Below are 13,595 nucleotides of genomic sequence, written 5' to 3' on the forward strand. Positions count from 1 at the left end.
AGCCCTGTGCCACTGACGTCACCAATTCGCAAAGACTTTCCTGCGTCACCTTTCGTTCCGTCACAGTGATCCCCACTCTGTTATTGTTGTCCGCGTCTGAACTGTTGCGACGCAAAAATTTAAAAGGATTTAAAAGTTTTTATAGACTTATTTTAGTTAATAAACAGTCTCTGCGCAGTCAAGGATGTTCTCCAGGAAGAAGCCAGAGCCAGCGAAAAGAAGGCAACACGATTTATCGCAGGTGAGAGGAAAAACAAACAGTCTAGATCCGTCTATTTATTAATTATGAGTCATCGTTTGGACTGTCACTCTTGTTTCTTGTTTAGTTCGGTCTTACGGAAATCCCAGATGATTTTGATCCCAGCGCTGGATATGGTGAGGACGATGGGGGTGACAGCGATTTGGAGGCAGAGCTTGCGGCCATAGCCGGCGGAGGAGGAGCCAAGCCAAAGCCCAAGCCCAAAGCAAAGCTGTTACCCGCCAGTGATTTGGACAAAATGATAGCCGACAGCTTGCGTGATGTCAGCGATGATGATGATGATGACAATTTGGAAAGCGATCCGGATCTCCTAGGCGAGCTGAACGGAATTGGTGGTCTAGAGGAGGCGGAGGAAGAGGAGCCTGTCGCACAACCGCCAGCTGCCACTGAGGAACCCGTTCAGACCTTTCTGCCCACTACGACTGTGGACACATTAAGCATTATCAAACAGCGCCTGGAAATTTACAAGCAGGCTGAGGCCAATGCCAAGACTGCCGGCGATGCTGGCAAAGCAAGACGTTTTGGAAGAGGCCTCAAGACTCTACAAGATCTGCACAAGCAGGCAGCGGCTGGCAAGTCTATCAACGTGGATGACATTCCACCTGAAGTCAGTGTTAAGCCAATTGGCGGGCAAGCTCCTCCAGCGCCTGAAGAGGAATCACCAGCTCCTTCCACACCTGCTTCCCCTCCGCCTGTGCCTAGTCGTGCAGCTCCCGCTCCTCCGACGCCCAGCACCCCGGTGGAGCCCACTACATCTGTGGCTCCCACAACTCCCCCTAATCCTCTCGTGACGCAAATGCGCAGTCGCCAGAACGACTACAAAGCTGCTGCACTGCAATCTAAGCGCAGTGGTGACACAGCTACAGCCCTTCAGTTTCTCAAAGTGGTCAAGCAATTTGACGTTGTTATAAAAATGTGTGAGGACGGACAGGAAGTTGATTTGAGTGACATGCCACCTCCACCAGCTGAGTTCCTTGAATTCCTAAAAAAAATGCAAGAAGGAGCAGCCGCAGAAGCTGTCGCAGAACCTACTCCTGCCCCAGAACCCACACCTGTTGCTCCTGCTCCTGTTCCAGCAGCTGCAACAAATATGTTGGAGGCTCTCCAGCAACGTTTAGAGAAATATCAATCTGTAGAAGCGGCAGCCAAGGCAGAAAACAATAGCGGAAAAGCAAGACGCTTTGGAAGGATTGTGAAGCAATACGAAGATGCCATAAAGTTGTACAAGGCAGGCAAACCAGTGCCTTACGATGAACTGCCTGTGCCACCCGGTTTTGGACCTCTGCCTACGGCTGATGCTGCTCCTTTTGCGCCGACACCATCGCTGCCCACTTCGCCTACATCTCCACCGCCAACAGCAAGTACTTCCGCAGGAGGAACACCCTCCAGTTCCAGTGTGACGACACCTACAGCTCCTCGGAAAGCGCCTTCGCCTCCTAAGCCCAAGGAGCTAACCACACGCACGTCTGGCAATCAGCAGAAGAACAATATTGCCGAGCAACAAATGAAACTGCTCCTCGAGCGCCAAAAGGAGTTTAAGCTAGCTGCTATAGAGGCCAAAAAAGCGGGAGAAATAGATCAGGCGAAGGAGTACCTAAAGATCTTCAAGGGATTCGATTCCCTTCTTAATGCAGCTAGTAGTGGATTGCCAGTGGACCTCAGTACTGTAAGTTTTGCATTACATCTTCTTCTTGTATGTCTAACTATTTCATTTTCTCCAGCTTCCCGTTCCGCCCTCACAAAGAGATAATCTAGAAGCCTCCTTTGCGATTGTATCCGCTGAGGAATGCGATCCGACAGATGATATCTGCGAAATTGGTGTTCGCATGGAGGAGCAGCTGGCAAAGCAACTGATGATGTGCAAAAATACCCGAGATCATCACAAGGCTATGGGCGATGTAGCAGGCATGAATCGGTTTGAAAATTTAGCCTTAACTGTGCAGAAGGATTTGGATTTGGTGCGATACTCGAAACGAAAGAATGAACCACTGCCAAAGTTTCACTATGAAAAGCGTAGCTTTAACATTGTGCATTGCAACACAGATCTCACAGACAGTGAGCTTGAAATTGTAGTGGTCCGGGGAATCAGCTACAACGTGGCCAATCCTAAGGACGTGGATACTTATGTGCGCGTAGAGTTTCCCCTGCTCAATGTAAGCTAATGACCTACATTCATAGTTTCACCAATAATTTTTATGTTTTCTTTTTAAGGATGAATCTTTCAAGACTAAGACCAATGTTATCAGAGACACCAGCAGTCCTGACTACGATGAACGCTTCAAGGTTGACATCCAGCGGTCTAATCGCCAGTTCCAGAGAATCTTTAAGCGGCATGGCGTTAAGTTTGAAATATACTCTAGAGGGTAAGTAGCCCGTAAAGAAAAGAACTAAGCTAGCACAATTATTTAATCCGTACTAAGAAGCTTTCCATGCATATTAATCTCAACTAACGGAGGCGGTATATGATCTTATTTACGCGTATTAATTTCCCAAGGAATGCTAAGTAATATCTGATGAGCAGTAATCTGCCAGATTATGCAATAGCTTTAAAGTAAATAGGGGTATTATTATTATATATATATATTATTATTATATATATAATATATATATTTGACATAGATCATTTTGCGAAAATTTAAAAAACTGTTGATTAGTTACATACCTACTACATATTTTTATTTTGAATAATTTAATTTTTCCCCGTAGTAAGCATGTTCCTTTGGTCCTGCTAAACAGTATCGTACGAGTCACGGCTTCAAGCACACATATATTTCACCGTATATGTCTACCCATTGATCTTCATTGATTCTCACAAGGAACATTTTAATGAAATATTTTTAAAAATCTTTACGCCTCAATTCCCAACAATTCAAACCAAACAAAAATGTCATCCAATGCTACGCATTTAACATAAATAGCTGCAGTATAGATTGTTGTGGACTAAGTCGTAAACTGCCCCTGTGTTGTTTCAGAGGGTTTCTGCGATCGGATACGTTGATCGGAACCGTAAATGTCAAGCTGCAGCCATTGGAGACCAAGTGCGAGATACACGACACATACGATGTAAGTGATAACTACTATGACATAATAATAGAAACAAAAATTTAAAGTTTATATTCCCAAAAACAGCTAATGGATGGTCGCAAGCAAGTGGGTGGAAAATTGGAAGTCAAGATACGCGTTCGCAATCCTATTCTCACCAAGCAAATGGAGCACATCAACGAAAAGTGGTTGGTCTTGGATGCCTAGGGCTAGTCACAAAAATTAAAAGAAAATACGAACGCGTCCCCTTGCGGTTCTTCTCGATTAAGTCACTAAGTTATTTGTTTGTAAATATCCCTCACGGAAAATTCAATTTATCTAAGTATGTACGCTTTTGCCGATTCCTTCGCAGGATGAAGGCATATATATATTACGAACACAACACATATAATGTACTATAAATATCTTTATATATAAATAATATATGTATATATGATATTGCCGGCTTTAAGGCGAAGGCGCAAGTCCAGAAGATTGTGCCGGTGAAGTCAGTCCATTCCAAGAGAGACAGATTGAGAGTAGGAGCGGTCCACTAGCGCCTAGCCGAAACCTGATTATGTTAGCTTTCACTTTGCATAAATATGTTCTTTTGATTCATAAACTGTTTGTTGAACTACAACTCCAGATATTCGACTATTTGTGAGTAGGGGCTGGTTTCATTAAACACATCCACACCGCGAACTTTATAGAAACCTGCCGACAAAAATAGTTTCAGTTATGAAAGATGGGAATTCTGTAGATTCTTCTCACCATTAACGGATCCCTTGTCGCCGGGCATATACTGAAACGACGGATACGGCAGGTGCCAGCCTTGTGAAATAAGCATCCAATCGGCAGAGCGGCCCAGGTTATCGCGTTCCTTGAACCACACCTCGTAGCTGAGAAGGCACTGCGTGGATTTGGGGTGTTCCATCCAGCTAATGAATACCTCACGCTGAGTAACCTCTACGATGGAAAGTTGCTGCGGTCTTCGCAGTTTGGGCCAAGATGCGGAACACACCCGGAGCAGCATTGCCCATGGCAGTGGAATGCTGGCGGAGTTGATAACTAGCTCGCTGTTGTACTGCCAGATTGGTCCCGTCTTATAGAGTCTAGGTGTTTGCGATCTTCGCATTGCTTCCCTTAGAGTGGCGTTTGGATAGGCCGGACTTCCCGCCTGCCGCCATATGTAGTACGGATCCGTTTCCTTTGGTACCAGGAGCTCGGTGACGAAGGCCGACTCATTCGCTATGGACATGTTTAGCGTGTACTTGTGATGGAAGGCTGTCATCTTTGGACCCGCCTCCTCGGGACTCAGAAATATTGTGGCCATGTACTGACCAGGACCGCCCAATCCACCGGACACTGTACGCAGGACCTGGACGCTGTGCTTAGTGTCCATATTGACCAGTTCCACGTCCGCGGCCCGGCTGCCCAGCTTCGCCATCATTCCCAAAGCAGCGTAGACGGGTTTCTGAACAAGCTGCGAGTGCGGTGGCTCGGTTTCGTTCATCCTGAAGTGGGCTAGAAGGGTGCGCTGTGTGAACTCGTGGGGATGGTAGCTCAGGAAGGCGTTGTCGTGACTAATGGACTCCAAGCGACTCAGTGGATCACCGGCTAGCTTGGCATGCCAGAATTGCATTACCGTAGATATCACCGTGATTCCATACCGCACATCCGCCTGAAACTCCCGGGAGGTGCTCCAACCGGCCACAGGATCGGCTTCACTGGAAAAGTAAGGATTTCAATAAGAATAACCATGTATTTCTAGCATATCTTTTAAACTAGACTGATAACTAGGCTGTTATTTCTTACTCATTGGCCACCGGCAGTTGCTTGAGATTGGGATACTCCTCATAGATTTTGGCCATCAAGGAAAGCGAGCCATTTACGATTTCCGTGGCGGTGCCTTCGATTCCCTTTCGGTGGAAAGTCAGTATGTCAATAGGACAGTAAACCACTCTTTGGCTGCATAGCTCCAATAGATTCCAGCAGAGCGGATGATTCGAGTCCTTAAAGAGTCCTGCAGGGCCACGCAGGGAGCGATACATGGGCAGCGGGACCTTTCCATCCTGGTTGTCCAGGTTTCCAGCTTTACTCAAGCCCCGACGCACAGCTTGAACGTAATCCAAATAGGTGTGTGCCGTAAAGTTTTGCTTGTTATAAACACGAAGGTCCGGTTCATTCCATGTCTCGTAGCGCCAGTTGACCAATCTGGAGGAGCCATGTCGTGCTAATGAATACACAGGAATCTGTAGGTACGCCACCTGAAGTAAATGTGTGAGCATTACTTACCAATCTGGTGGTTAATCGTGGTCTTAACCAAGTGCTCCCAGTAGAATGATTGCTGCATGGGGTTTTCCGAAAAAACCCCACCCAGATTGCCCATCCACTCCAGAACGGGGGACAAGCGCAGTTCCTCGTGCAGGAAATCAATGAAGTCATCGAACTTGGAGAAATCATAAATCGGTATTCCGCTTGGGTCGTACTGCCAGAATTGAATCAGCTCCAGTAGCCAGTGGATGCGAATGTGGGTCACCGCGCCCACCGGCAATGCTGCAATCTGGCGGAGATTAAGTCGAAGGGCTGGATCGCCCAGGGCGGCGCTAATCCCCTCGTGATCGATCCGTCCGGCTGGACAGAAGCCCACGCCCGTCCAGAAGTGCGGCATTGTGTGATAGACCACATCTCCGCTCGTGTAGTGGGCGTGGATCCTGGCGAGCGTCGTCAGAACCAGGAGTAGCGACAGCATTCCGTGCGATGAGCGATGCGCTCGACTTTCTCTGCGGGATTAATGACGGCTTTTGTTTTGTCTTCGATTTGTCGATGCCGCTGCTGATAAGAGTGGCTCTCTCACCTTCCCTCCTATCTCTCGGTGTGTCTGTATCTGCCGGAGTGAGCTAAACCAAAAGCTAAAGCCGTGGCCGTGACGTCACGGGCAGTGCGTCACAGTGGGTTCAGTTGGAGCACAAAGTCATGCTTAGCCCAAGAGATATGGGAAATGAAAATGATTCCATTAAACCATGTCTACTTTTCTCTCTCATTAAAACATTTAATAGTTTAACTAATAAAACATGTTAAAATTATTTTATAAAACTCTGATTTAAGCTGAAAACTAACTAAACTTCCTAGTACGCTTAAATTATTATATCATTAAAAATATAATTTTTTGACTGAAGAATCGGCAAGTCTGTTTCCTAAGCTTCCGGCGAACGATTTCCTTCCTCGACCCACAGTGAGGCGTGTGCCGAAAGCAACAGCGTGCCCGTTTAGCACTCTCTCGTCACGAGTCTCTCTCCCCAAAAGGTAAAGGAAGTAAAGCTGGGGAATGACACAAAAAAGAAAAGCAACAGCCCGAGCCGCATTGAATTGCAATCCCTCATTGGGGGTGGAAAATAACGTGGATGTGTGTGTGCGAAATGGAGTTTATCCTTGTGAGGGTGCTATGGGGGCGGAAAAGCGGAAAAGGTGTGACAAAGATAACATTTCACGCATCCCAGTGATAATACACCCATAACACGCTCATGTTACATATTACATTGGAGGGTGAACTGGTCCTGCAATTGGTTCGCCATTCAATTTTATATTTATGGGATTTGTTTTGCGGGGATTACGCAGGACTTAAGGGAATCCTTATATGGAAAAACCCCAATGTCGCTGTAGCGAAATTGAATAGGATTTGAGAATCTTATGGATTATGGGAAATAAAACAATATAATTACTTATGAATAGGAAAAGGCATCATTAGTCTTTTAAAAATATTAAGAAAATAGTATTCAATAAATAAATAACTCTTTCTATAAATTAATAAAAATTCATCCATGGAAAAATTGATTCATCCGTTTCCCCTCCATTGGCAATATTCAATAATCCACAATGGCCAAGCAATTACTCTAATGGCAAAGTCTGACCCGTGACCCCAAGTGGGCCCAGGACACAATCAGATAGCTAGGAACCCACTTATATGAACGCTGGTCAATCCAGTGAGTGCAATCCTTTCGTCCTGTCAGTGCCACGTTGGCCATGTCCCCGAACACTTGGGTAATTGAAATGCCCACGCAAAAAGCGCGATCACATCCGTATCCGCGAAGAATCTCGCCGTACCGGATGCCCGTGCTAACCCGGGATGCCTTCAGTAGAGATGCACCACCTATGCCAGCGAGGAGCCATGATCATCCCGTTTTCGAGGACATTCGCACCATTTTGTCCGTGCTCAAGGCCAGTGGCTTGATGCCCATATACGAACAGGTCTCCGACTATGAGGTGGGTCCTCCGACCAAAACCAACGAGTTCTACTCGTTCTTCGTAAGGGGCGTGGTCCACGCCCTGACCATCTTCAATGTCTACAGCTTATTTACACCGATATCGGCGCAATTATTTTTCTCCTACCGCGAGACGGACAATGTGAACCAGTGGATTGAGCTGCTGCTCTGCATCCTGACTTATACCCTTACGGTTTTCGTTTGTGCCCGCAATACCACGAGCATGTTGCGGATAATGAATGAAATCCTTCAACTGGACGAGGAAGTTCGTCGCCAGTTTGGCGCCAATTTGAGCCAAAATTTTGGGTTCTCGGTGAAGTTTTTAGTGGGAATCGCCGCTTGCCAGGCTTATATAATCGTGCTCAAGATATATGCCGTACAGGGTGAGATCACACCCACCTCCTATATACTATTGGCCTTCTATGGCATCCAGAACGGTCTGACCGCCACGTATATCGTATTCGCATCGGCTTTGCTCAGGATTGTGTACATCCGGTTTCATTTCATCAACCAGCTACTGAATGGATACACCTATGGGCAGCAGCATAAGCGTAAAGAAGGTGGAGCACGAGCGAGGCGGCAGCGTGGTGACGTCAATCCCAATGTCAATCCTGCTCTAATGGAGCATTTCCCGGAAGACTCACTCTTCATATACCGCATGCACAACAAATTGCTGCGTATCTACAAGGGCATCAACGATTGCTGCAACCTGATTCTGGTCTCGTTTCTGGGCTACTCCTTTTACACGGTCACCACCAACTGCTACAATCTCTTTGTCCAAATTACCGGCAAGGGCATGGTGTCGCCCAACATATTGCAGTGGTGCTTCGCCTGGATATGCCTACACGTTTCCCTGCTGGCTTTGCTGTCACGTAGCTGTGGTCTGACCACCACGGAGGTGAGCAACTACATCGCAGATAAGATCTCAATAATCATGAGTGTTTTTATTTCAAGGCCAATGCCACATCGCAAATTCTGGCGAGGGTGTATGCCAAGTCCAAGGAGTATCAGAATATCGTAAGTTATTGGCAAACTAAATGAATCAAAGTAATTCGCTAAGGGTTTCCTTTCCAGATCGATAAGTTCCTCACCAAGAGCATTAAACAGGAGGTGCAATTCACGGCGTATGGATTTTTTGCCATAGATAACTCTACGCTGTTCAAGGTATCTTATTGATTATCAGATATCTCCAGATATAATTCAAGTATCTCTTATTTATTATTATTAATGTACTGCAAGTTCACGGCCACTGAGTTCTTTGTATTTTCTGATTATTTTCAGATATTTTCGGCCGTCACCACATATTTGGTTATCTTGATTCAGTTCAAACAGCTCGAAGACTCGAAAGTTGAGGATCCTGTACCAGCACATACTTGAATGTAACCTATATCAAAAATATTTGATAAATATGCATCGCGGCTATCGAACTTTTCTCTATTTTTATTAGCATTACAAATATTACGACAATTTCACTAATCGCATATACGAGAGAGTCGAAATAAATCGAAAGATCTCAATTTGTCAAATTAAAATGATATAGGCTGCCCGATAATACACTTGCCTGATAATACACTGTAAATGCATTATGTTGATTCTTAAATGAAGAATTTCAATATTTATGAAACCGACGCCATAAAATTACGTTTAGTTGTTCACCATTAGGGGGGTACAAATAAAAACAAAAATGGGTTTCTCTAGTGGAACGTAAGGCTTGCGCTGCTTTCACATTACTTTTCTAGTACTTAGTATAAAATGGTCCTAACAGTTCAGCACTTTAGACTTGCGACGCGTTTCCCCGAACAGGAATGAGCAAATACGGTCCAAAAGAAAAGCCCCGACAATATCCAGGATCAGGGCGCCGAGTAAAGTTTTACGGAACTGAAAATGATAATATTATACAGTGTTTAAGAATAAAATATACTGAAGTACTTACATCCGCTGGGAAGTCAATTATCTCAAAGAATTCCGTCAGTTCGGGCGCCAGGCCCGTGGACAAAAGAATGACCAGTGTAGCGGAGGCTCCGATGGCATACATCAGCATGCGATTGGAGCGCAAGCTCTCCATGAACGGATAGCCCTGCGTAAGTTTAAGTTTAGTATTTTGCATTGCATGATATGTCAGGGAGCGTACCTTGTAATTCACCGCAATGGTAGCGACTTGTAATGATAGGCAAATTATGTAGACCGTGCTGCTAACAATGTTCGGATCGTATTTGGTCTTCTCCTCGGCATCCATGTCAATGTACAACTTCACTTTGCCCTCTCTGCGAAATAAATTATCGGTTGAAATGCTTTCTTTTCTTAATGTTCTAGCCAAACACACCTAGGCGGTGCCAAAATGTTGGCTTGGCTGGTCAGGTAGTAGAGCGTTCCAAAATGCACAGCAAACTGACTGAGAATGGTTGATATCGTGTAGAAGTTGAAGATATTTGGCAGTGGCGCTACCTTGGATAGAGTTTTCAGCGGCTACATAAAAAACAAATATATTTTTTTTTAATTATTCTAATTAAATTTAAGCGCTGTTTTACTCACCTTTGCTCGTGTGATGAACAGGAAGCAGGCGGCAATGAAGATGCCCTGCATGGTGGCTTGTGTATCGCTGAACTTGATTCCATCAATGTAGAGCACGGACTGACAGTAGGCTTGAATGAGGGCGTTCAGAGCAAGGATCTTAAACATTTGAAGTGTGGTGACCAACGTGCAACGACCCTGCTTAATGATGTGGTTAACTAAAAATAAGAACACACTAAGTCGAAAGGTAAATATAAAATAATTCAATGATACCCACCGCACATAATTGAAGAAGACTTGCTGGTGAATGGCGCCGCAATAGAGGCATCACCCAACTTGACCATAGTTTGTTCTTCCATTTCGCGGAGTGCATTTTGGAGGCGAGCCTGTGTCTGATTGAGATGCTCCTGGCGCCGACGCAATGCCCGCTCCCTGGGCGTCAACTGTTGATTGGCATTGGCTTGTGCCTGAGCTGCTAAAGCAGCTGCATTGGCCGTCGCCTGCTGCTGTTCCTCCTCGGTGCGTTTGCGCTTCACTGGAGCACTGGTCAGTAGTGAGACGCCTACGTTGGCGTGCTTAAGGGCTCCCACATCGTTGGTGCCGTCGCCGCACATCAACGTGCAGTAACCCAGCTGCTTTAACTGTGTGATTACCAGCTCCTTTTGCTTGGGTGCGAAGCGCGCACAGACTGTAATCTGTGGCAGTAGTTGGCGCATATATTGCGGCTGATTCTGTTGCAGATACTGCAGTCCCTCTCCGGTAATGCAGAGATCATGCGTGGCTAGCAAATGGGAGAGCTTTTTGCTACCAGGCTTAGTGTCCAGTTCGTAGGTTTGATCCCCGTCAATAGATACCCAGCTCCAGTTGTTCCTACGTTCCTGCTCAGGCGGGGTGAGAATGATCAGCTTTTTGCGGGTGAAGCGCAGTTCGCGGGCCACATGACAGGCGGTGAGCGGGTTGTCGCCCGTAATCATGACCACCTTGTGTGAGGATTGAATAAGCTCCTTGATCACAGATTTGGAATCGGGCTTCATGGGACATGAAATAATCAAGAATCCGGCAAAAGTCAGATCACACTCCACTTCCTCACGCTTCATTTCCCTAACTCTCTGAGCGCCCAGGGTCCCGAGATCCTTAATTCCCAAAGCCAGGACGCGTGCCCCACGACGAGCATATTCCAAATAGACCTTAAAATAAAATCTAGTTGAAAGCTGTTATGTTTTATGAGTTTCGATTTACATACCTTCTCATAGTCCGCGGGCACCTCGCGCAGCATCTTTTCAATGACCTCAGGAGCTCCCTTTACGGCTCCTATGTGTTTCACCTCATTGGAGTACGGAATTAGATGGCCAGCTAGCACAGACATTCTCTTAAGTGCCGATGAAAAGTGATAGCGCTGGATGATCTTCAAAGGCTTAAACTGTGGTCGCTTTGGGATGACGCTGTCCATCTTGGTAAGCGTCCAATCTACAGCTGCTAGAGTGGCTTTCTCAAGTGGATCTCCGACTAGTCCGTCATCAAGCAAAGCCAATGAATGGCAACAGGCGAGCACCTGAACCGTGTTTCCCTCCGCCTGCTCAATGGGGACACAGGCACCATTGGGAGCCAGTCCTGCAATACCTTCCACCATCAGATTATCCGTGGTCAGTGTCCCCGTCTTGTCGAAGCAGCAAATCTGCACTTTTCCCGCGAACGGAATCCGAAAGGGTTCTGTACAGAAGACGAATAACTTTGTTAGCTGGATCAGTGATGTGTTTACAGCCAAGGTCAACTCGATGGGCAAATCGGGTGGAATTATGGACGTCAGAATGAGCGTACACTCCAGGAAAAGTTTGTAGCGATTGCGCTCCGGGTCCTCGCTGCCCTTAACCCACACATAAGATGCTGCGGCTACGGCAAATACCATAAGGAATGCGATAAATGCGAAGGTCTCAACGTTGTTCTCCGTTGCGCGATTTGCGCCGAACAGGATTGTCCGCAGAAGTTTGCCCTGGGATGTGTTAAATCCAGTACGGATGACATAGCCGATACAACCACCGTCTGGAGCACGAAGCGATTCTTTTGTCGGGGCAGTGTGCTGGACTACTTTGGTGCCACCAAACAGCACAAACAGCTTCCCATCTCCTTCGGCGTCCATTTCAACGTCCAAATTATCTAGGGATTCCAATGATTCCTTCATTAGTGGCACCGATTCGCCAGTAAGCATTGATTCATCCACAATGCAAGAGCCTCGAAGAATGACCAGATCGCAGGGCACTATGTTGTCGTTTTGGGAGCGCGTTATAGACACCAAGTCTCCGGGTAGCAGCTCATCGGATCCAAGGTGACGCCACTTGTTTTGACGAAAGGCGTATATCAGGTAGGGTTTGTTGCCCATTTTACGGATCTCGGACATGTTCCGCAGCTGCTGCTTAACAATAGTGCACTCGAAGGCAATTAGCATGAAAAGCGTGAACAGGGAATAGTACCAGTAGTCGTCCATGCACCACAGTCCCACGGAGAACACTTGGAACACAAAGAACGGCGCAGTGGCGCGTTCTATGAAAAGTTCGTGGAACTCAGGAACTACCATTTCCATTTCGTTGTTTCCGTAGGTTTGAGTAGCCCGCTTGATGTCCTCCTCAGTTTCCAAACCTCTAGATGAGGAATAGGTGCTAAGTAGTCCGTTTACCGGGAATTCTACGGCGCGGAATGTCTTCCGATCCTCATTCCAAACGTATTTGGTCTTTTGGAAAACGAAATAATACTGCGTTGAGCCATCCTCCAGCTTGGAGGACCTAATGGGGACTATCTTCGAGTTGCCATTGTTGGCAGTGGGTACGACTTTGGCCAGCACATTGGCGCCGGGGAGCTTTACACTTCGGCAGGTGAGAAAGGCCAGCACGTGAACGCTCCAGTAGCAGAAGAGCAGCGTCAGAATGTGCAAAAAGGCAATGGCCAGTACGCCGATGAATCCCACGTCATTCCAAGTTGTTAAATTATCCGTGGTTGTTTGGTTATCGGAAGTTATCACATTGTTATTGGTGACTTCGTTCTCCTCGCCACCAGTCACGTTAATCCACAGGTAGAATGCCGACAGGTAGAGTGGCACGAAAGGCAGCACTACACCGGTCAACGGCGTGGGTATGCGCACATGGAGGCTCACATATTGCACCAGGTCGTCCAACTTGGTTGTCTCTTTCGGCCTGCCGGACTGCAGAGCCATTTTTGTGCCGTACGATTCCCCGTCTCCGGCGGCTCCTCCTGGGTTGGCTGCTCCAGCTGCCTCTGTCATCGGTTTCTGGTGGGTACTCCTACTACTGCGCGTTTCCTGTGTGTGGTTTTTAGAAAATCTAAAGCACTCTTTATAGTTGTAATGTCATAGCGGCAAAAAAAATTGTGAAAATTTAAGCAACGTTGACAGGCACCAGCTGTTGTCGTATGCTATCGATAGGGCCGATTCAGTGTTGGAAATCCAGTGTCAGCGATATGTTATCGGATTTTTAAATTCAAAGTCATTTTGTTGTCTGTAAATTAAATTCTCCCGAACACCCAATCAGCAT

The 13,595-nt window shown here is 46.5% G+C and overlaps 4 protein-coding genes across 5 annotated transcripts; 2 read left to right on the plus strand and 2 right to left on the minus strand.

The window, feature by feature from the left end:
- Window positions 1-63: 63 nt before the first annotated feature.
- LOC6612121 (coiled-coil and C2 domain-containing protein 1-like) lies at window positions 64-3,925 on the plus strand. Of its 2 annotated transcripts, none has more exons than XM_032727595.1 (6): window positions 64-241; window positions 327-1,925; window positions 1,981-2,412; window positions 2,471-2,622; window positions 3,178-3,322; window positions 3,389-3,925. In XM_032727595.1, the coding sequence occupies exons 1-6, from the start codon at window positions 185-187 to the stop codon at window positions 3,506-3,508; spliced, it is 2,505 nt and encodes an 834-aa protein (XP_032583486.1). In that variant the 5' UTR covers window positions 64-184; the 3' UTR covers window positions 3,509-3,925. The 2 variants fall into 2 exon arrangements, with proteins under 2 accessions (XP_032583486.1, XP_002036638.1); XM_002036602.2 differs by having other exon boundaries at window positions 65-241; window positions 3,232-3,322; window positions 3,389-3,773.
- On the minus strand, window positions 3,629-6,258 carry LOC6612122 (alpha-L-iduronidase). The gene is made up of 4 exons (XM_002036603.2): window positions 5,576-6,258; window positions 5,096-5,513; window positions 4,052-5,007; window positions 3,629-3,994 (listed from the first exon to the last, which is right to left on the minus strand). The coding sequence occupies exons 1-4, from the start codon at window positions 6,030-6,032 to the stop codon at window positions 3,915-3,917; spliced, it is 1,911 nt and encodes a 636-aa protein (XP_002036639.1). The 5' UTR covers window positions 6,033-6,258; the 3' UTR covers window positions 3,629-3,914.
- Window positions 6,259-7,077: 819 nt separating this feature from the next.
- On the plus strand, window positions 7,078-8,928 carry LOC6612123 (gustatory and pheromone receptor 32a). The gene is made up of 4 exons (XM_002036604.2): window positions 7,078-8,440; window positions 8,497-8,559; window positions 8,617-8,706; window positions 8,824-8,928. Exons 1-4 carry the CDS (start codon window positions 7,304-7,306, stop codon window positions 8,917-8,919), a joined length of 1,386 nt encoding a protein of 461 aa, XP_002036640.1. The 5' UTR covers window positions 7,078-7,303; the 3' UTR covers window positions 8,920-8,928.
- Window positions 8,929-8,966: 38 nt separating this feature from the next.
- Window positions 8,967-13,327, minus strand: LOC6612124 (manganese-transporting ATPase 13A1). Its single transcript, XM_002036605.2, has 7 exons — window positions 11,297-13,327; window positions 10,331-11,240; window positions 10,075-10,271; window positions 9,866-10,008; window positions 9,674-9,806; window positions 9,476-9,619; window positions 8,967-9,420 (listed from the first exon to the last, which is right to left on the minus strand). The coding sequence occupies exons 1-7, from the start codon at window positions 13,325-13,327 to the stop codon at window positions 9,301-9,303; spliced, it is 3,678 nt and encodes a 1,225-aa protein (XP_002036641.1). The 3' UTR covers window positions 8,967-9,300.
- Between the last annotated feature and the right edge of the window lie 268 nt (window positions 13,328-13,595).

This window comes from Drosophila sechellia, chromosome 2L (assembly GCF_004382195.2).
Source record: "Drosophila sechellia strain sech25 chromosome 2L, ASM438219v1, whole genome shotgun sequence".
Classification (NCBI taxonomy): Eukaryota; Metazoa; Arthropoda; class Insecta; order Diptera; family Drosophilidae; genus Drosophila; species Drosophila sechellia.

Bases quoted from the DNA above. Each gene is read 5' to 3' on its own strand.
- LOC6612121 (XM_032727595.1), top strand. From the start codon at position 185: ATGTTCTCCAGGAAGAAGCCAGAGCCAGCGAAAAGAAGGCAACACGAT. The intron at 2,413-2,470 runs GTAAGCTAATGA...TTTCTTTTTAAG, and splicing joins TAGAGTTTCCCCTGCTCAAT to GATGAATCTTTCAAGACTAA. The intron at 2,623-3,177 runs GTAAGTAGCCCG...TAACATAAATAG, and splicing joins TTTGAAATATACTCTAGAGG to CTGCAGTATAGATTGTTGTG.
- LOC6612123 (XM_002036604.2), top strand. From the start codon at position 7,304: ATGTCCCCGAACACTTGGGTAATTGAAATGCCCACGCAAAAAGCGCGA. The intron at 8,441-8,496 runs GTGAGCAACTAC...TTTTATTTCAAG, and splicing joins GTGGTCTGACCACCACGGAG to GCCAATGCCACATCGCAAAT. The intron at 8,707-8,823 runs GTATCTTATTGA...GATTATTTTCAG, and splicing joins ATAACTCTACGCTGTTCAAG to ATATTTTCGGCCGTCACCAC.
- LOC6612122 (XM_002036603.2), bottom strand. From the start codon at position 6,032: ATGCTGTCGCTACTCCTGGTTCTGACGACGCTCGCCAGGATCCACGCC. The intron at 5,514-5,575 runs GTAAGTAATGCT...TGTATTCATTAG, and splicing joins CACGATTAACCACCAGATTG to CACGACATGGCTCCTCCAGA. The intron at 3,995-4,051 runs GTGAGAAGAATC...TTTTGTCGGCAG, and splicing joins CGACAAGGGATCCGTTAATG to GTTTCTATAAAGTTCGCGGT.
- LOC6612124 (XM_002036605.2), bottom strand. From the start codon at position 13,327: ATGACAGAGGCAGCTGGAGCAGCCAACCCAGGAGGAGCCGCCGGAGAC. The intron at 11,241-11,296 runs GTATGTAAATCG...TTTTATTTTAAG, and splicing joins TGCCCGCGGACTATGAGAAG to GTCTATTTGGAATATGCTCG. The intron at 10,009-10,074 runs GTGAGTAAAACA...TTTTTTATGTAG, and splicing joins TGTTCATCACACGAGCAAAG to CCGCTGAAAACTCTATCCAA.